Below are 23,195 nucleotides of genomic sequence, written 5' to 3' on the forward strand. Positions count from 1 at the left end.
TGGATAGATGGATAGATGGATAGATAGATAGATAGATAGATAGATAGATAGATAGATAGATAGATAGACACTGATAGATGGATGGATAGATAGATAGATAGATAGATAGATAGATAGATAGATAGATAGATAGATATATAGATAGATAGATAGATAGATAGATAGATAGATAGACAGACACTGATGGATGGATAGATAGATAGATAGATAGATAGATAGATAGATAGATAGATAGATAGATAGATAGACAGACAGACACTGATAGATGGATGGATGGATAGATAGATAGACAGACGGATAGATAGATAGATAGACAGACAGACACTGATGGATGGATAGATAGACAGACACTGATGGATGGATAGATAGATAGATAGATAGATAGATAGATAGATAGATAGATAGATAGATAGATAGATAGATAGATAGATAGATAGACAGACACTGATAGATGGATGGATGGATAGATAGACAGACAGACGGATAGATAGATAGATAGACAGACAGACACTGATGGATGGATAGATAGACGGACAGACAGACAGACAGACAGACAGACGGACAGACAGATAGATAGATAGATAGATAGATAGATAGATAGATAGATTGATAGATAGATAGATAGATAGATAGATAGATAGATAGATAGATAGATAGATAGATAGATAGATAGATAGATACCTTCCAATGTAGCTAATTAATCAGGCAAAGAAAAGTGAGTAAAAATTGCAGTTGTTGCTGCCAGTTATTCGGTTTAGGGGGCAATTACTTTTTCACATGGGTGATACAGCATTTTGAATAAATCTTTATCTTTAATAAATAAAATTATCATTTAAAAGTTGCCTTTTGTGTCTTAAAATAAAATATTAAACATTTAAATGTGACAAATGAGCAAAAATAGAAAGAAATTCGGTAAGGGCAAATACTTTTTTCACAGCACTGTAAATCATAGGACATCGTGGTTGTTATTGGTTTGGTATGCCATAAAAGGTTTTAAAACTATGACAGACTAACTATGACTATAAATGTGTTTAGTCACTATACCACCGAATTACAGCATGGATTTTGGGGAAATTGTTTTTACACTTGTGTAATGTCAGCATGAAGTTCTGCAAAATGCTTGAGGCAAATAAAACTCACAAATTGCATTAATTCATGTTTAAAATTTAAGTATCTAACATTGTGGATCTTGAGATTACCCAGTTAATAACTCATAAATGTAAATAACCAAGAACGTGTAAAAAAGTGCAGACACAGACCTACTAGAATGTACATAATGAATAACGATAAAAGTACTTGAGGTGACAAACTTTCACTTCATCTTTTAAAATAAGCTCTAGTGCAAAACGAAAGATAAAAATAAAAACATGTTTTTGTGAATTACCACATTAGGGGAAATTTTACTTTTGCTTTAGGTGGCACAATTTAGCTTTTTACTTGCTGTTAAGATCACTGTCCTGTTGTAAAATTCATTTACCACTTAGTTTCCATAAAGCTGTCCTTACATGGTCACATTGTGATACATTTTCCATTGTTCCAAATTCCTCACTTTAAAGAAAATGACGTATAAGATGGTTTAATGAGTCCTACAGCATTAGAAAGTATTTTCCAACCCATTTTAGACTGATATGTTTCAACACCTTAACAATTCTGGAATTTTCTTAAGCAGTTATTCCTTAAATTGTTGTTTCTCTAGAAATGTTAAACTGGTTGCTTGATGTTGAGAGAAAGGTTCAGTATACAGTAATTTTGATTTGTATTCATGAGGGCTGTCTGAAATCAAGTCTGTCTGTGAGCTGTTAAATATGCACCCAGGTGGGGCAACAACCTTTTCACAAGGGTGATGTGTGTTAATTAGATTTGTTTTGTTTTGTTTTACAAAATGTGAGATGTTTTCACTCAGGTTTTCTTTGTGTGATATGATGCTTGGTTTAACGATCTAAAATTATTCACTGTGGCATTTATACAGTATGAAAAGACATCGAAGTGTGAGCAATTAGTTTTTCACAAGACTGTAGCTTAGATAAATTGGCCCCAGAGTTTTAACAAAAGACACAGGAGAGCTGATGTTTCCTAGATGGCAAGTAGGTAATAATGAAATAGGTAAATAACATGTTTACATACAGAAGAAATGTTTTGTGAACCTTGCAGATACACTTGTATTTCTGCATAAATTACTGTAGCCACCCAGAACTAGAGGAAGACAAGCATCAAGCCTCTTGTCTGTACTTGCACCCAAGTGGTGGAACGAGCTTCCCTTGTCTGTCGAACATCTGAATCTCTCGCTTCAAAAATGATTAAAAACCCACCTCTTTACTAAGCACTTAAGTTGACATGTACTTACCTACAAATGCTCTTATTCATTTCTTACAAAGCAGGTTTATATTCTTGGACTTAAGAGCTTCTGCTAAATGCTGAAAATGTAAATGAGCAAATGTTCATCAAGTCATAATAAAGAACATTTGGTTCAGTTATCACTCACAAACATTGTTACCCTTTTTTATTATACAAATTTAGGCTAAAATGTTAAGGTTTGTAACTAATGATTAACTTTGAGGTGTAAGTTCTGAAAGTGCACTGTCCTGTAAAACTGCACACTATCACATGTAAGCACTCCTGACAACTGGGGCACCAAATAAATGCTGATCTTTAACTCAGGCACCAATATAAATGTAGTATCCTCACATACCACCAGTGAGTGCAGGGTAAATTTTAAATTATTATTATTTTTATTATCTCAAAATTAGATATATTTTATTACAGTTACATGAAGTAAATATGAAATAGTAATAATTAAGCCTAATATCTATAGAACTTCTTTTTGACAATACAGAAATACACAACAGTAAAAAGCTGAAAAAAACATACATTATAACAGAATATCAGCAGAGCAAAAAAATCAACATGTTTTTTACTTGTAATCTTCTAGAACTTCATAAAATATGTGATGCCCTGTGAAAAGGTTCTCAAGATCTTTGCAGGAAAAAATGACAGATTCTTAACTGTACTGACAATGTGGATTATCCATGCTTTTAGGGTTTGTTCCCACCTCGCAGCCAATGTGCCCAGGTGTTGCTGGACCCCGCACCAGGATAAAGCAGTTAGTGGAAAAATCAATCAGTGAATAAATGAAAGACCAACCATCTCTTTATGCCCAACACACATTGAGTGTTTGATTACCAAAAAACATTTTTGTCTTATATGACCAAACAACACGGTTCTACACTATAAACATGCTACAATATTTTGCATAAATCTAACTGTGATTATTGGAGATTTTTGCCTCTCTAATCATGATCACTTAAGACAATTTACACATAGATCCTCTGTCAGGCTAAATCATTACAGCTGCATTTCTGTATTAAAACTAAATCATTGCCCTTAAAGTACAACCCCAAATCAGAAGAAGTTGGGACAGCATTTCATTGCAGACAGGATGAACCTGAGATATTTCATGTTTTGTCTGGTCAACTTCATTTCATTTATTAATAAACCTTCATTCCTGCATTTCAGGCCTGCAACACATTCCAAAAAAAGTTAGAGTAAAGCATTTACCACTTTGTAATGTTGCCATTCCTTTTCAACACATTTAAAAGACATTTTGGTACAGAGGACACAAGCGATTTAGTGTTTCAGGTTTAATTTTGTCCCATTCTTCCTGCAAACACGTCTTAAGATGTGCAACAGTACGGGGGCGTTGTTGTCACATTTTTTGTTTCCAAATTCTCCACACATTCTCTATTGGGGACAGGTCAGGACTGCAGGCAGGCCAGTCCAGTACCTGTACCCTCTTCTTCTGCAGCCATGCCTTTGTAATGTGTGCAGCATGTAGTTTTGCATTGTCTTCTTGAAAAAGGCATGGACGTCGCTGGAAAAGATGACGTCTTGAAGGCAGCATACGTTGCTCTAAGATCTCAATGTACTTTTCTGCATTAATGCTGCCATCACAGAAGTGTAAATGACCTTTGCCAAGGGCACTGACACTGCCCCATACCATGACAGACCCTGGCTTCTGGACTTGTTGCTGATAACAGACTGGATGGTCCTTTTTGCACATGGTGTCCATTTTTTCCAAAAAAAAAAAAGACCTGGAATGCTGATTCATCTGACCACAATACACGTTTCCATTGTGTGATGGTCCATCCTATATGCCTCAGAGCCCAGAGAAGTCGACACCACTTCTGGACATGGTTAACAAAAGGCTTCTTTTTTGCATTTTCCATACTGTCCCAACTTTTTCTGATTTGGGGTTGTACATACAGTGATTTTCTCATTTGTATAAAGCCACTATTCTATTTTCCAATATGAAAATAATAAGAATGTATATACGAAATGTATATTTCAAATATATTTTTTTAGATCTGGTAGCAGATGGCAAAAAAATATGGTGACAGTCCATTGCAGGACAGTACTCCCACCTTCATTCACTTACTCTCTCAGTTAATGTAGCCAATCACCTTCTGGAACTTCAGAAGGGGGAAGGGGACTGGAGTACCTGGAATAAAACCCACCTCGAACTCCTCTCAGACAGTAACGAGGATCGAACCCCATTGCTGTCTTGCACCGCTCTGAAAAGTGATTTACCCAGGATTGTCCGAAAGTTGCACTTGCGCCCCCTGTGGAAATCCGAAAAAGCGGCGCCTCAGTCGGCTTTCCGAAAATACCCGAGTCCGGAGTTCGGCACTGCCGGAAGATCCGGGTGCTGCTGATCTTCAACATAAACAGCAATGGCGGAGGCAGCAGCGGCGGCAGCGTCTACGGCGGCTCCGGTAACAACAACTGGAGGCTGGACCAAACACGTTACCTGCAGGTTAGTTTCGATCTTTAAATTGTTAATTATGTGTGTTTTATAATGCTGGGATATTTGGGGTTGTTTGTGGTGTATTCGTTGCTAAGAAAGACCGACAGCCTTGTTTGCTCTGTGCATCAGTCGCTGTGTTTACTGTTGTGATACTCGATAGGGTTTCCAGGTAAACACAGCTTTATACAGTCTGACTGGATTATAGACCCTGTGCATCAGGCTTTTACTGGCATATAATTGCACTATACTGAGTGCACTTTCACTGTCCATTTCATTAGCATTTGTAGTGTCGGAGAAGTATATGTTATTGTCTTTAAAGCGACCGGTGAGGGACAATTCAAATTAAACCAAATCACCTCGGGATTTTGTGCATCCAGCTAAACAGCCAAGCATTCACATAAGCAGTGGTTTAGCAAGGCGCCATTGTTTAGAGCTGAGCGCCCATCCAGCATGAACAATGGTTTCAGCAACATTTACTCACATATATCAGATTCCTTCACTGGATCACATAAATATTAACCCACATAATTTACATTATTCACCATGATGGTGTTTATGGCAGCCAGAGTGCAACTGTAACATTACCACACAGTACACTATTTTCCTTTTTACTTTGCCCAAAATAAATATTTCCATTTAAGGGGCTTCATTTTCAAAAGCCTGTAACTAATAATGATGCTTCCATTAATGATTCCTAAAATATCCCTTAATCAATACTCTTTCAAAAAATAAAGACATACACTTTGGTGGTGGTGTTGTCATTACATGATAACATGATAACATGATAACGTGTTCATTTTCTGATTTTAAGTAGAATGCAGTGCAATGCCAGTTGTATTTTGTAGTATACAATTAAGGACACTTGATTCATTTGGTATGCTGTAAAGTAACACATTGGATTATTTCAGGCAACACGCTCATTTGTACCATTCTTTCTGTAGTCTGGTCTTCTATTGGGCATGTATGGTAATGTTTATTCATAAAAGCAGTCATTAGTTTTAAATCACTATACATTCAGAGCTTACTGAGAAGCCTCAGGTTTCTTGGTTTCAGTGATGTAACTGAACCATGTAAGCAGATTTATTTGTCTGGCAGAGTTACATTATAACTAACCTAGTACAACATGGTAGATGAGTTACAATTGTGAGACCTTTTGCATTACAATACAACTTTGGTAGACAACATTGGTGTTGTGTGTCTGTCTACCATCAAATTCAAGGAATACAACTTATTTCCAATGTTTATATTTCCAACGTTTATATTATAGACTTCTGTAAGACTATAAATGGGTGTATTTTTGTAATGAGTTATTTTAGTTTGTTATAATTATTACATTCCAGAGTGGTTATGTTTATTCAGACACTTTGCTTTAAAACACTAATTAATCTTTTTATTAGAGCTGTCCTGTTGTAAGCCGTTGATCTGTGAGCCATAAGGATTTTACATGGCCGTGGTGTAGTGTTATTTTAGAAATCACTGATGCTGATTTACAAAACACATTTTTGTGCATTGGCTTTAGTAAAAGTAAAAGCGAAATCAAAAGCAGCTGAGTGAAAAAATGAAAAATACTTAACATCCTTTAGATAGAACAAATATTAATGTAGCATTATGATAATCTAAATGCACTGAATTAAACTGAATTAAATAGGGATGTCTCACAGATCGGGATCGGGGCCGATCAAGGCATTTTTAACTGATCAAAAATCGGCTTTACTAATGCCGATCATAACCCGGTCTTTTGTTTTACGTCAGCATGTCCGCTGTGTGGAAATACTTTACATTGGAAAGTGAAACGAGTCCAACAGCGGTGTAATGTCTGTAATGCGATCGTTTCACGAGGCGGTAGGAGCAGAGCTGCGTTCATTACTGTAGAATTTTACTGTTTATATGGTGTGTGAGTCGAGGATCACTCCGGTTTACAAAACAATAACTTTTAATCCGAGTATGAAAACTTCAGGACCATAACATACAGCTTTTACGAGTTTACGTGTTACAAGACTGAACGACATCTCAGTATCAAGCTCTCTGATTGGCTTAGTTATGTAAACGAGCGTCGTAGTGATGCACTCGCTTAATAAAGAAATAAATACACGGTATATTCAAAAATTGTCGGGAGCAAAACACTTTATTAACTTCTTCTGTTCCGAATAGCGGACAGCCAGAGCCGAGCACGCTATCCCATGCACTATGGAAGCCCCAAAGGGTCAAAACACACTCACTTTGCGTAGACCCGTCCATCAAACCATTGTCACAATACAAGCACTTTAAGAACTGGCTTTCCTTCATAACAAAAGAGTGACTTTCCATTTTATTTTGGTATTCAGGTTTTACTGTAATGCTGTGAAGTAACATATTTGTTTTTTTATATTCAAGTTAAGCTGCTACACCACTTGTGAGTGGAGATTTTTGTTCATTTTTAGTGTATCACTGCATTAAACAGAATTATGTTCTTTGAATATAAAGTTCAAAGTGAAACCGTAATTATCTCACTTCATTTTTACTACAATGCTGCACTAGGTTTGTTTACTTTTATTTTGTAAAAGAACATTAAGCAATAGCTTGGATGCAGGCAATTTTTTTCCTACAGCACTGCAGAGCTATTCAGTTGTTAAACATATACATTGGATTAATTTGAATAACTGTAATGTACTTGAAGTGTGCACTGTGTGAACAGTATTATCTAGTTCTTATCTAGACAATATCTAGAAAATACAAGTATCGGTTTGAGAATCGGTATCGGATCGGGATCAAAATTAAAGATCGGGATCGGGAACAAAAAAACGTGATCGGGACATCCCTAGAATTAAACATTCAACAGTAATTGTGCATTGAAACGTAAAGTTTGTTCCATGGATAGGATTTATTTTTTAATGAACAAAGCCTGAGACTGGACTCCATTATGGACTAAATGAAAGTAGGTTTTAAAGGCAACAGAAACATAGTTCACTTTCACTATCATTTTCACTTGCATTTCAGCTTAAGATGGGTATAGTGTATGTAAACAAGCCAGTAGTACAATGTGATATGGAATCAATAACCTGAATAAAATGAAATCTTGTTGTATTAAGTAAAATTTAATTGATATTTTGAGTAAAAGTCCATATTTACTCTTTTACCCAGGTTACCCAGGCACCTCCATCAATGTACAGCATAATTACACTGATCAACCATAACATTAACACCACCTCAGTGTTTCTACACTCCCTGTCTATTTTATCAGCTCCACTTACCATTTCACTTTGTAGTTCTACAATTACTGACTGTAGTCAATCTGTTTCACTGCATGCTTTGTTAGCCCCCTTACATGCTGTTCTTCAATGGTCAGGACCCTTCCAAGACCACTACAGAGCAGGTATTTTTTGGGTGGTGGGTTGTTCTCAGCACTGCAGTGACACTGACATGGTGGTGGTGTGTTAGTGTGTGTTGTGCTGGTATGAGTGGATCAGACACAGCAATGCTGATGGAGTTTTTAAACACCTCACTGTCCCTGCTGGACTGAGAATAGTCCACCAACCAAATATATATACAGCCAACAGCGCCCTGTGGGCAGTGTCCTGTGACCACTGATGAAGATCTCAAAGATGACCAACTCAAACAGCAGCAATAGATGAGCGATCGTCTCTGACTTTACATCTACAAGGTGGACCAACTAGGTAGGAGTGTCTAATAGCAAGACTAGCTCTAATTTGATTTTTTTTTCACAGTAGCAGCAAAGTAAGCAATCAATTGCTGCTGGATCATGTGCAGGCAACAACATAAACTAACATGCCTGGGTTATGTTAAAAAAATATCAGCTGTGTCTCAGGGCACCATCCACAATCTTTTTCACAAACTGTTTACATGTTTTAAAAACTGGCCCCAAACAATGGAAAAGCTTAATGACTTTAATCTTATGGAAAACAGCACATGATTCCAATGCACTATTATTTACTATTACTTGGGAACCAGCTGCTACAATTGCTGTAATTTTCTGTATTTTTCTGTATTTTCTGTATGTCATGATAAAAATGTTTTAGCTTTATACACTCTGTAATACTAAAGAAATAATAACAGCAACCTAACCAAAAACATGTTCTATTGTTCAAATACCCAGACTGTGTTACAGCATTTTGCAAAACGGCAATGTATTTACCCTTTCTTACTCAGTTTATACATTCAGTTTAATAAGCAGTTGTTTTTTTTCAGTGGTTAAATAAGTTCATAAAATATTTAGCATTATTATCTTTGTAATTGCATATACACAGTTGACTGCAAGCCGTGAGCTGTATTGTTTGATATCTGATCAGTTTCAGTAGCCTGCAAAAATAAAGCAAAGAATATTTGAACTCTTTCAAACGAATATTTATGTAAAATACTAGTCTTAAAGATAGACAACCTTCCTTACCAGAAATACAATGTCTTGTTGTTAAAGGGAATTACAGGGAATTGACCAATCCCACTTTACCTAATCTTCTTAAGATTCCTAGTCAAATGAGTTTTATATGGCAATTCATCTTTTGATTTGTTTGGAACCCTTTTACCACTTTTGTTGTATGAGATTTTGATAAATTTTTAAACCAGATCGGCGAACGTAAGAATTGTGCTGCCATGTTTAGGACTAATCAGTTTAGCAACTGCATTATATGACTATGTAGTTTCTTCTATATAATCAGATAAACAAGGCTAAAACTTTTTGTTTTGCACCAAATTAGTGAACTCTGCTTATCAAAGCACAGTTGGTCACAGCCACATCACAAAATCTGTATTAAATATGAGATTAACGCAAAGTGGAATCCAGTCTATTGGTGCTGTCTGGCATATACTCTTTAACATCAGTAGGTTTTCAAAAAATACTGATATGTGCTTTTCAGTTTAATTTGTTTCAGAAATGAAATGTGTGCCAGTGGTTTAAGATTTTTGGCAGCCACTAAAAGTGAAAGTCACCATTACACGAGTGGCACAGGGGTAAATCATGTCAGACGTGTCCTAGGACAGGAGGGGGATGGACGAAACATCCTAGACTTGCACTTGGAGGTGCACTTGTTAGTGTGCTTTCAGTAGGAGGGTTGCCTCAGGAAGGGCAAAAAAAAATGCCAGTTTGAGTATACTGACCAGAATGATTCTTTGTGGCAAACACTTAATACATGGTAGCAGCAAAAATAATAAGGTAAATAAAAAAAATGGGTTGAGAGAACTTGTCCTGATTTTTTTTAAAGAGCATCCCACTGCTGTCTAATTTACTAATTTGCCTAATAGTAGTCTCAGTGGTTAAAAGTTACTGTTCTCACTCAGTCTATAGGAATACAAACATGCCTGAACACTCTTAGTACTCTGGCAAATATGATTAATTGTTAATTGCTTTAAGCAGCTCCATTATTGATTTTTAGGCCTTTTTTATTTGAAGGTATTTCATGCATGGTGTTTGCAAAGAAGGTGACAACTGCCGATACTCGCATGACCGCAGCACCAACACACCAGCCATGATCTGCAAGTTCTTTCAGAAAGGTTGCTGTGCATTTGGAGACCGTTGCAGGTAAGACGCGATTATATTTGCGTATATTGTTTGATTTTATTGATCTTTACTGTCGCCTGTGTTTAGCCTTTGTCTGCATTCTTAATTTTTACAAAGCAGAATCAATGGTGTCAGAATCAATAAAATAATTGAACATTGTGCCCTGTCCAGGGTATTTCTGCCTTGAGTCAATTGTTTGTTTTCCAGTGAAACCATACCTGCACGACCCTGACCAGGATAAATTAATTAATTAATTTAAGCATTATATTATTGGCAAGCTTATTTACACATAGCTGCTTAATTACATTTAATATAAATAATCAACACAATTAAAAATATGAACTTCACCAAAGACCTTAAAATAAATATTTTTGTAATGCTTTTGTAATTTTTTTTTTTAATACATGGACAATTTCATGGCTGCTGCTATGGAAGCAAAGAGTGTAAATCCCACTTGCTGTCTAATCACAAAATGCATACACAGAATTCACCAAAGGTTTTACAAATAGGTGACTAAACTAATCCCACAATGTTAATGGTTATGTGCAGTCTTGTTTATGTTTAATCCTGTAGTCTGTTTAATTAGACCAACTCAGATCCTTCTCACTGGCATTATTACATTACTGGAAAGCCTTGTCTTGAAGTACATCTCTGAAGTGGATGTATCAAATTAATATTAGCACTTCTGCAAATGCCGACCAGGAACACTGCACATGCACTGTGTAACATGATATTTGATTCATTTAGGGCTGTTGAGGATGAAGAGATAAAGTCTTGATTAATAGTGTCGGAGACGCGGATATCACACAGCCTTGAGCGGCATAGATAGTCACTGTAGTGCTGATATCTGACACCGGTGAGATTCTACACTCTGCGCATGCGCTGGTATGCAAAAGCATGCTAATGTGAGGTGACCAGTTGAAGTTGTTCAGATCTTGTATATCTGGGGAAAATGACTGGATTGTATTTAAATAACTGGATCATCAACAAAACATCTATTATGCTTTACCAGATATTTGCTGGTAATCTGCATGTGACAATTAACTAAGAATTTACTAAACTAAGAATGAGTGGGCACAAAAGTCTAATGTTTTAATGATATGGCTGTTTTGCCGTATGTTCCAATATTAATGTGGGACTCTTCTGACCATATATTAATGAATGCTCCTGGAAATAGCTTTGAGATACTGACTGCATCTTTTCAATCATATTTATTAGTTTTTCCTGGATTTTACCCCCTTAATTTATCTATTTAATTCCTGATTGTGAATCCGCTGCCACTTGGGCAAACCCCAATCGGACCGAGGAGAGCCTGATCAACCATACACCCCCTCCAAACTGCATCTGTTTTATATCATCTGACAGTTTCCCCCAGAGAGCCACGCTATGCTTCATGTGACCCCCCACATTAGTTACATTGTGCTGTTTTTTTTTTTATCGATAAAGCACTTGTTACCACTGAAATCCTATTGTAGGAAGTACCATTAGAACAAATCTAGACTTCCTTCTCCACTTTTTGCACCACATTATTCTGGCCATTGTTGTGGTGGGCCTGGTTATACCAGGAAACACTGGGCATCAATCCAACCCAAGGCTTTGACCACCCTTCTTTGGCATAGGAATCATGTCTGCGTAGATTCCTGGCTGGTTGACGGCACCACTGAGGTTTTAACAGTTAACCGGATCTCAGTGGTGGTGGGCCAGCAGCATAGACCTCTGCACCACCTGAATGGCCAATAAAAACATCCTACATAATTAATATATGGTTACCAAGTATATGCCATGGATGTAGTTATAGATGTTGGTATGACTCAAAAGAAATCACTACTTTGACACACTTTTTATATGTTATTGTGTTGCTATAAGCTTGCTGGTTAACTGTTAAACATTGACAAAGTGGTCTGTTATTAAAAGGTATTGGCAGCATGTACTCTACACCTGTCATCCTGCCGGGAACAGTTTGCATTTTTTGATTTAAAAAATAACAATGTGATCTGTCAGCCGCGTTTGGTAATAACCGATGCTTAACAATTCCAGATGTTTATTGCCAAAACATTAAAAGCCTCATGTATAAATAAAAACGACTTAACATATTTCCACCAAACAATATGAAAATGGTTGCGTGAACACATGGATTTATTATTCTGATTCAGAAACTCTTCAGTGTGACAATGAGCATGCCAGACAGCGTCGGCTGCGTTCGCCTCTTATCCGTCTGCGGTCAAGTGCATTCCCATAGTAACTGCTTTTGCAAGGGAATGCCTTTGTGTCCAGCAGCCTGCTTAGTGACAGCGTCACACATCGTCAACCCATTCTTTTGCTCACTCTTCCTCCCCCTCCGTTTCAGCTCACAAAGCCTACATTTGGCTCTGTGGATGTCTACCAATCCTGACAACAAAGCCCTGTCACACATGTCTAGATGTAGGCATTCCTCTGCCTGCCTTTAGAAATGCAGACACACTTCTCTCCACATATTGAGATCAGTTTTGGAGAGAGTCCTGCAGCCTTCGGTGTGGGTTTATAGAAACAGCGTCTTTTATTGCCTTACTTCATTATGGCTGTATTGCCCCCTTTGTCTCGTTTTTATGCTGTCTGGCTGTGCCCCCCCTTACCTTTTCTTTACTCTTTCAACCCTTGGAGGCTAGACAGAGCATACTGCAGTCTGCATTGCAATTACATAACCCTATTTGTTAACATGTTCACTCTGTCTCTCTCTCTGCACCCTTCCCACCCTCTCAGTGGTGCTGCTGGGTTCACAGGGTTCATCTGCACCATTCTGTAGTAGCTTTTCCAAGCCACGTCCTTGATTTTTGCTTTCCTCTTACATCATCAGATGGTGTCTTAAGTTGTTCAAGGGAAATGTTTTGCTGCAAGGGGAATGAACAAGTAACTCTGGTGGTTTTAGTCTTACCAGCTTGTCTCAGCTTTAACATAGCAACTTTTTCAATGTTAAATAACAGCTATAAAAATAATAAAACATAATATCAGTAATAAAACTAGTATTGACTTAATTGGATTGCACTGTCTTTATTAGAACAGTTAGGACTGAGCTCTGCTAGAGCTGATTAGGGTGGGAACAAACTAACCTTAAAATCTCTGAGCCATTCTGATGGGCCTTGATTAGTGCTCAGTTGGTGCATCTGCCAAGTACACTAGCCCACTACATGTGGTGACATTTGGTGTTCTGATTTCAGTCAGTCAGTCATCTACACAGAAACGATTGGCTGTGTCTGAGGCGGGGGTTAGCTGAGCCGCCTAGCCATTGGGAAGTTCACTTGTAGGGTTGCTTCCAAGTTCCATTCCAGTCAACCCAGAAGTTCCCTGTACAGTGGACTTCAAAGGGAATTCTGACGATTTAAGTGAGATTTCAAGCCATGTGGAGCAAAAAAAAAAAGTTTGAATGGCACTCCCGACCCATAAAGGACCAGTGAGTTTAATGGTTTATTGCTTCGCAAGAAGTTGACGGTAAAGGGCACCCGTCAGTTATCGCATGTCTTGCATGTTAAGACAGCTGGATTAATGGATTATGTTGGATTAATGTTCCATTAATTATTGCTGAACACTACTAACAATGTGAAAGTAACCATTGAATGTCCAGCAACACTGCAAATTCCAACAAAAAATTTTGCTCGGTAACTTTTACATAGCTCATGATAGTCCATACAACACAAGGTAAAATAAAAATAAAATCACATTTATTCTCGTACATACACAATGTGATACATGGCTGTGTTTCTTTAGTTTGCTAGTTACTTTAGAAAGCAAAGAAACTGTCAAAGATTGCTGTCATTGTGACGCTCTGACGTTTACGTGTTGACCTTGCAGGGCATTCCTAATGGCCAGATTTAACTGAACTAACTAGCCAAGATCACATGATTAGTGTGTAGAAAGTACAAAGGTATTGCTTAGGGACCCTGTGGAATGGACTCCAACTTCAGTGACTGCCCCAAGCCAGGATAAATTGAGTCGTGTTGTGTCAGGAGGGTCATCTAGGGTAGAACTGTGCTGTCTGGTATGCGGACCAGATCTGCTGAAGCGACCCCTGATATAAATATATGTGAGCAGCCGAAGGGGGAAAAATCAAATCTTAAGACTGGAGCTAAAATTAACAGCACTGATTAAATAATCATTTGATCAGTGCATGAACAGTTGTGTCATTGCATACTAGTCAGCATATGGGTGCCGTTTGGGTTGCTTTCCTGTGCTTACAAACACTGTCCATCTGCCATAGACATTTAAATTTACGACACGTCCACAACCGCATAAGAACCCAAATGATAGGTGAATCTTCCACTGTAGCTACATACATACAGTATATCGCAATACCAGGGTACCCTAATACAATGCCATTACTAATTAATGAAACAACACTTCTTTCACAAGCATAACAGTTTTTACAGATTAAAATCTTTGGCTCCCCCCTTACTTCCTTCATCTAGTTGTTTTCAAGTCTGATTGCAGCTGGTTGCACCAACCCCTCTCTGTAGACTAGCATGCGCCCCGTCTGACACGTGAGCAGTCACCGACCACTTCTTTTTATCTGCTAAAGTCTCACAGAGAACCATACATGTATGGTATAGCAATGAAGAAACCCAGCCTCTCTCTCTCTCTTTTGGCCAGGTCAATAGCACAGCTTTTTAAAAAAGTTCAGCTACAATTATTATTCTTTAATAAATATACTACCTCCTGTTATCTAGACAGCAATTTTTTTTATTATTGATCTAACTGGGCTTTCATCTAAATGATTGTACAACAGTGCAATTAAAACTTTTGATTAACAGTCCAGACTTAAACCTAAAACAGGAAAATAGGTTTGAAACTGAGTTTTCATATAGGCGGCCAAACCAAAACTACCGCTCTCTCCTCAGTTGCTCCGTGTGATTACCAGAGCTCAGAAAAACAAAATATTGCTTTTGCCAGGCTCTGTAAAGCAATTTTAATGTTTTTTTCTTGCTACTATAATGTGGTTAAGTTAGGCGATATAATCTGTTTTCATTGGTCTTTGCAACCAGAGTAGCAAATAAAGTCTGCTGGAAGGGTTGTTTTAATGTTGGTTTGTTAAGAGTGTATATAGTGAAGTTGAAGTTTAGTGTGTTTAAAAAAATGTATTTGTCCCCCGTTTTCTTTCTTTTTTTAAACATTAAATCCTTTAACATTTGTTTACAACTTCATGTTAGACAAGAAGACCAATTAACACAACAGTTTTAAGTTGATTCTTTTTTCAAGGTAGTTTTTGTAACCCCTTTTTCACCTATTTGAAATAAGTAATTGTTTCTTGTGTCGCCTTTAGCAGACATAATGTCAACCAAAAGCTTAGGCAAGAGGAGGCTAGGGGGTGTGATGTGCATGTTAAATGGCATAACTTTTTACATTTCAAATACGGGTAGCACTGTCGCCTCACAGCAAGAAGGTCATGGGTTCGATCCCCAGGTGGGGCGGCCCAGGTCCTTTCTGTGTGGAGTTTGCATGTTCTCCCCATGTTTGCATGGGTTTCCTCTGGGAGCTCCGGTTTCCTCCCACAGTCCAAAGACATGCAAGTGAGGTGAATTGGAGATACTAAATTGTCCATGACTGTGTCTGATATAACCTTGTGTGAACTGATGAATCTTGTGTAATGAGGGACTACTGTTCCTGTCATGAATGTAACCAGAGTGTAACAACATGATGCTAAAATCCTAATAAACAAACAAACAAACATTTCAAATACTACTGCACTATACTACCACTACATGTGATGGAACTGAAAACCATTAGCTGGATTATGTATTTTATGGTTAGCTTTATTTTTAATTAAAAGTACATGAAATGTATTGCAGATATTGCCAAAATTACTTGCTAGTTTTATATCTAAAATCTATGGAAAGGAGTTGTTGTTGATGTTACTACACACCATTGTCAACCTATTAAATAGTCAAGTCTTGATTTTTTTTTCTTGTATTTGCTTTTATTTGGTAGAGTAAAACTTGTTTCATTGTCGTCATGATACAATTTTTCTTGAATTACCAATATGATGTAACCTCATTTGCTGTTTTGAAATATCCACATTGTGTATGTGCGTGCCAGCGCCTGTTGTTTTTTTTAAAGTAAACAGTTCATCCACTTCCTTCCCTGCTTTAGGCAACATATTACTGTAAATATGTTTTTTAAGCATGTTTCTATAATGCCAACATTCAAACGTATTTTATTTTAGTCCCTAGCAAAGGATAAGCCTGTCTGAAACTAACAGTTACCATTTTTCTAAAGGTATGAACACATCAAACCAGCCAAGCAAGAGGAACTTCCTGGCCCTACGCCTTCTGCCCCGCTGCCTGCTGCCCTTCTCACTCTTGCTGATACACCCGAATCTGTGCCCAGTGGGTCAGGTGGCCCGACTGATGCCCAGGAAAGGGCCCAGCCCTCTGTAGCAGTTGACTGGGTCAATGCTGCGGAGTTTGTGCCAGGTCAGCCGTATTGCGGGAGAGGTGAGTGGCACTGAAACCTGTTTGATTAAGTTCCAGGGCAGGATGGACTGTAGTGGGTTTTAGAAAGTGAACAGTTTGGGCTAGAACTGTTGCGCTTGCTTTCTTAAGTGTTTAGTGACATCAGTTAGATATCAGCACATCCACAGTCTGAATTCTGTGCTGCTTGATCTGTTGCTCTGCTCTCAGTTCGAAGTAAGCATCAGTTGTTGGAAATTTATTTAAATGACATTTTAACCGACTGCATTACTGACTTCTTTGTCATTTATGAGTGAACTGGTCTATCCGTAATATTTCTTTAATAAGCACATTTAGTGCTTCTGATTTATAGGTTTATAGGTTTTTCATAGGTTTTATATAGTTTAGGTAGTAAATAGTAGTTACATTTGATTCTAAAAGTTCAAATGTTGACTCTTCCAATTTGAAATTTATTTTGACTGGACATAAATGCCATTTTTATTAATTGTTCTGCTTTGTCACACATTAAATCTATTCACCAAATGTATTTAAAGCCTTTAAATGTGTTTAAAGTTGTTGCAAATTGATACAGCTGCAGCATTGGTGTAAACTACTATCTTCATAGTGTTACAGGTTAAAAGACACCCCCCCCCCCCCCGCAAATAGAATCATTTGAATTGTCTAATTGTAAACGGCTTTTTCCCCCCAAATTTGATACCTGTTGCTTAACCTGTTATATCCTTTTTTTCTTTTTCTTAGCTGACCCTGTGCTTGTGGATAGTCCTGGACCACTCATTGAGGATGAGTTTGAGAAGGAACAAGGTGACAAAGAGCTAAAGAAGCAGCTGTGCCCTTATGCAGCTGTGGGCGAGTGTCGCTATGGCCTCAACTGTGCCTATTTGCATGGAGACGTGTGCGATATGTGCGGCTTGCAGGTGCTCCATCCGTCCGACACTGCTCAGCGCTCTCAGCACATCAAAGTAAGTGGAGCTTCAGACGTATGCGTGACTCATCAAGGATGCATTTTAGTCTTTTCACCATAACGCTGTGTCTTTCAGTAAACATGTGACTAGCTGTATTCATAATGAGCAACCTTAAACTGTAGTTACTGTGCTGTGCAATTCTCCTGGTCTTTTAAGTAAGTAAATAAATAAGAATGAGCTGTCTGATTGAGAAGGTCCTGTGTTTATTTTTGTGATCTGCAGGCGTGCATCGAGGCACATGAGAAAGACATGGAGATCTCATTTGCTATCCAGCGCAGTAAGGACATGATGTGTGGCGTGTGCATGGAGGTAGTGTTTGAAAAGACCAATCCTAGCGAGCGCCGCTTTGGCATTCTCTCCAACTGTAACCACTGCTACTGTCTCAAATGCATCCGCAAGTGGAGGAGCGCCAAGCAATTTGAGAGCAAAATCATAAAGTGAGTAAAATCTGGCCCTCAGAATTTGTGTTCTAGGTTGAGCCATGTATTCAAGTTAACTCTTGTGTTCTGTTGACACTGACTTTATTGCCTTGCTGTGTGGGTACAATAATACATTTTTATTATTTAACCAAATAAATAAGAGAGAAGAAAGTGGGAGTTCAGGTAAAACTAAAAACATGAAAATCTATTGCCTTTAATCATGTATTCAAGCTATGACGTGTATGTAAAAATATCGTTTATTTGCAGATTCTATAAAAAGTCATGATGTATCAAGCTGATTAAAAAATGCTAAGGTGTTTTGTGAGCTGTTAACGAGGCTCTTGGCGCTCAGGGACCCCAAACAGACCATAAGGGTTAACCTGTATCAATTTTTATTATTCTTTTTAAACCAAAGTTGTAATGCTTTGAAATTGTGAGGTCTATTTTAAGTCAAGCAAATCTCATTTTCATCAAACTGCATGAAAAAACTCCCCACATCAATTATATACTACAATGTTAAACACAACCGAGACTTCTTAAAAAGGCAAGACTAGACAATTATAACCAGGTGCCCAATTGGTCATGCTGCCTTCACCCACTGACACCTCCTGGTTATGTTATGGTTATGTGCTACAACCCTTACAATTAAACATATTTTGTTAAAATGTCTTAGAATTGGCCGCTCAGGTGGCGCAGCGGTAAAGTACGCTAGCTCACCAGAGTTGGGTTTCTAGATACATCGTATCGAAACTCAGCTCTGCCTTTCTGACTAGGCTGGGCGGCGGTATGAACAACGTTTGGCTGTTGTTCAGGGGCTTAGGGGTAGAGTCGGAGCATAGGTCCTCATAACTGGTACAACTGCGTTGCCGTTGACTGACGGCGCCTGCACAGGCCTGAAGGAATAACATTGAGGGGGGTGTGACCCTCCGTGCGCAGTGTCTCTCGGCTCGTGCAGGTGAAAAATGCAGGCTGTACTGATTGCGTGCCGGAGGGGGCGCAAGTCAGTTGAGTGGCGTCCTCAGTCAGCGGCAAGGGGTCGAATCAGTATAGAGGACACAATCAGGGTAATTGGACATGACTAGAATAGGGATAAAAAAAAATGTCCTACAATTTCAGCCATCAGAGATGACTTTTATAGGGTTGAGAACATAAAAAGAATTGTTCGAGAAGATTCCTCCAATTAAAATTCTGAAATTTTTAGACAGACTTAATATAAAACAAATGATCTGAACAAATAATGATGTACAGTTTCAATATCTGTCTATGCCATAAATATAGCCAGTATGTTGCTGATATGGCAATAAACCCAAACAAACAAACTTCATTTTCATCAAAATTGAATCCTGTTTAGTTGTAGTTATTCAGCCTAGGCATTAGGAGGTGCACTTGTCAGTGTGCTTTCAGTTTCAGTTCCAAACCTGGATAAAATATAGAGGGTTGCAGCTGGTGTAAAAGCTCTGCCAGATCAGATATGCAGACCCCTAGCCCCTAAATATGGGAGCTGCTGAATGAGAAAAAATAAATTCACAGACTGTGCTGCATTTAGGGTTTAAAATCACAATTCTTAGAGCATTAATATGATCATGATTAAGTGACTAATGTTAGTTGTATATTTTGCCGAACAACCATAAATTAACTGTCTACAAGAGCAGACACTGCATAAGAGTTCACGTGTCAAATCATTATGCCCCAAATAATGGGATCACAACTCCTTGCTTATTCATCTGTTTACCAAGTTAATGTTTAAATGTGAGGTATTTAGATTCTGATTCAGATTTTTTATTTATCTTTGCCAGGTCGTGCCCAGAGTGTCGGATCACTTCCAACTTTGTCATACCAAGTGAATACTGGGTGGAGGACAAAGAGGAAAAGCAGAAGCTCATCCAGAAGTACAAGGATGGCATGGGGTACAGTGTTCTCTCAGCTTGTTAATTGTTGAAACTTATATTTTACCAAAACACTTTTAAAATCATAAATAGATTTAAGCATTCACACAGACAAGCACACACACACACACACACACACACACCTATGCAAAAAATGAGCATCCATTAAGCTTTTCGTTTGCTTAAAAACAAATCATTTGCAAGAGCCAACCCAAGAGATAAAGCGACTTCTGAATATTTGATTGATTTCAAATCTCCAGGTCTCAGAAGACCCTGTGCTGCATCAGCATCAGAGCAATTGTTATTCAGTCCTGTCTTCTGCTCTGCTGAACCATTTTCAAACACACTTTCCATATTCTGTCTGATGTTTTTCACAGACAGAAATGGCTTCTACCATCATCCAGACAATGAAACAGCATAAATCAACCTTCTAGTCAATTAGTCTTTTTGAAATGTAAAAATTCCATTATCACAACTTTTGGATACAGGGTGACAATAAATAAATTCTTCAACATTTTACTGGAGCAAAGCTTAGGTAGTAAATGGTGGTGCTGGGCAACTCTTGCCATTTATTCAATTTATTTACTGACCTTGTAATAAGAACTAAACATAACACCAGTCATGCCATAAATGACACAATCAAGTGTAAAAAGTGGTGTCGAACCCAAATAAAATAAATGAAATAATTTTACTGACCTTAAACTATAAAGAGCTTATTCTTTTTTCCTTACTATTCTGCAGGACTAAGCCCTGTCGGTATTTTGATGAGGGCCGTGGAACCTGCCCATTCGGAGCCAACTGCTTCTACAAGCATGCTTTTCCTGATGGCCGCCTGGAGGAGGCTCAGCCTCAGTCCCAAACCCAGCGAAGGCAGAATGGTTCCAACGGTAGAAACAGGGTAAGAGTTTGGCTTTCCTTGTACCAATAAAAAAACAGTATTGTGATTCTTTGTGTAAGGTGCACATGTGGCACAGAGGTAAAATAAACAAGTAGTAAAATACAATATCTGCTGTCGGGCATCTGCACAGACATGATTAGCAAACAGCCACTGGTAGGTCCAATTCACAGTGCGCTCTTAGTTCCTAGTCCCAAGCCTGGTTTATTAAGAGGATTGCGTCATGAAGGGCATCTGGCATAAAACTGACCAGTCAGATATGCAAACCAGATTAATGGTGACCTATAATGCAGGAGCAAAATTAATCAATTAACATGAAGTAGGTCAGTGACTTTTTACCACTAGGTAGGGACGTAACACCCACCTTTTCCTTGCAGCAAACAGGTCCTGGGTTTGATTCTCAGGTGAAGCAGTCTGGGTCCTTTCTGTGTGAAATATGCATGTTCTCTCCGTGTCCGAAAAAAATTGAGCTCCCGGAGGAAACCCAAACAAAGACATGCAAGTGAGGTGAATTGGTGAAACAAAATTGTCTGTGACCGTGTTTGACATAAAAAAAAACTTTAACTGATGAATCTTGTGTAACCAGTACCTACCAGTACTGTCATGAATGTAACCAAAGTGTGTAAAACATAAAATTCTAATAAAATAAATAAATAACCACTATGTGGCTCTAAAGAGCTGTCAGGCAATATTGTCCTGTGCAAACATTTGAGCATTTTATAAAAGAAGTTAATTTATTCTCTACAGGATATAAATAGCAAGTAAACAATAATTGTGTGTTAGTGTTGTCATACTCAAGTTTGTTCCCTAAAGAGGATTTTAACTTTCACCAAAGACATGGAATTTAACAGTGTATAGAAGCATAATAAAGCTTTAGCCCTTTCATGACCTTATTAATTTCATCACAGTTTCTAGTGAAGCCTTTTATAACTTTTTTTTTTTTAAACCCACCGTATACTCTTGAATTTACAGTGCATATAAAAAATTCTACACACTCTTGTTAAAATGCCAAGTTTTGTGATGTAAAAAATGAGACCAATATGAAAACTTTTCACTTCTAATGGAACCTATAATGTGTACATCACAAAAACCTGGCATTGTAGCAGTGTTCTGTATACTTTTTATATCCACTGTAGGCATCGCCACAGTGGATCATTCTGGTCTGCATACATGATTTGGCACAGTTATTATCTTGGATGCCCTGCCTGATGCAACCATCCTTATTTTATTCTTGCTTGGGAATGGGAGAGCACACTGACAAATGTACCTGCCAATCCCTGATCACTTAAGCATGAATAATAAATTAAAAAATATTTAATCGAGCATTTGTTACTAATTGATCCTCTTTATTCTCAGCAGGCTAGTTGATAAGTGTAGCTCAGACTGATATTACAAGATGCCGCATCAGACACTCCAAGCTGACACAAACATCTTCTTACAGGGGAATATGCACCAACTTGCCAACTATGCAAAGCTACACTAACAATCAAACACATATTGACGGACTGCTCAACACTAAACACAGACAGACTGAAATTCTTTAATGAAAGCAATATACAAAACCTGTTTAATTTACATTTTCTGCATTTAGCAGATGCTCTTATCCAGAGCGACTTACAGAAGTGCTTCCATAGCAAACATTTCATTTCTCAAGTTTTAGTAAACAGTCAAAGAACACATCTGCTGAAACCTGTTAGAACCAAAGTGGGTTTTTTTTTTTTTTTTTTTTTAAATGGTTTAAGACATCACCAGGGAAAATACTAAACTTTTTGTCACACTTAAATCTAAAACATCTTTTATAATTTGACTAAAACGACATCGACTTAGGATACAACCTATGTACTGCCGTATAAATAGCCTAAATGTGCTGATGCGGTGTTAAACACAAGCAAACAAACCAAAAAAAGCTTATTTTTATGCATCTTTATTTCTCGTACACATTTTTGACATTGGTCTGTTTTGCAGAGCACTCGGCGCACCCCCCTGTGGGATCTGTTCGACGAGCGTGAGAGCAGTGACTCTTTGGACAACGATGACGAGGAGATGGTAACGTTTGAGCTGAGCGAGATGCTCCTGATGCTACTGGCTGCAGGAACCGACGACGACGTCACCGACTCCGAAGACGAGTGGGACTTGTTTCATGAGGAGCTGGATGATTACTACGAGCTTTACCTATAGCGGCTCTGCATCACTCCCTCTCTTCTTTCATCCCTTACTAATCTTTCACAATAAATTACTCCCCATCCCTCGTAGTAGAAACTAGACTGAAGTGTCTCGTGTGAGTGATGGGCAGTAGCATATTAC

General features: G+C 38.0%; 1 protein-coding gene across 1 annotated transcript; it reads left to right on the plus strand.

The window, feature by feature from the left end:
- Positions 1-4,727: 4,727 nt before the first annotated feature.
- mkrn1 (makorin, ring finger protein, 1) lies at positions 4,728-23,195 on the plus strand. The gene is made up of 8 exons (XM_063006007.1): positions 4,728-4,810; positions 10,185-10,313; positions 16,536-16,753; positions 17,468-17,688; positions 17,914-18,128; positions 19,907-20,017; positions 20,738-20,894; positions 22,857-23,195. Exons 1-8 carry the CDS (start codon positions 4,728-4,730, stop codon positions 23,067-23,069), a joined length of 1,347 nt encoding a protein of 448 aa, XP_062862077.1. The 3' UTR covers positions 23,070-23,195.

Source organism: Trichomycterus rosablanca, chromosome 1, assembly GCF_030014385.1.
Source record: "Trichomycterus rosablanca isolate fTriRos1 chromosome 1, fTriRos1.hap1, whole genome shotgun sequence".
NCBI lineage: Eukaryota > Metazoa > Chordata > Actinopteri > Siluriformes > Trichomycteridae > Trichomycterus > Trichomycterus rosablanca.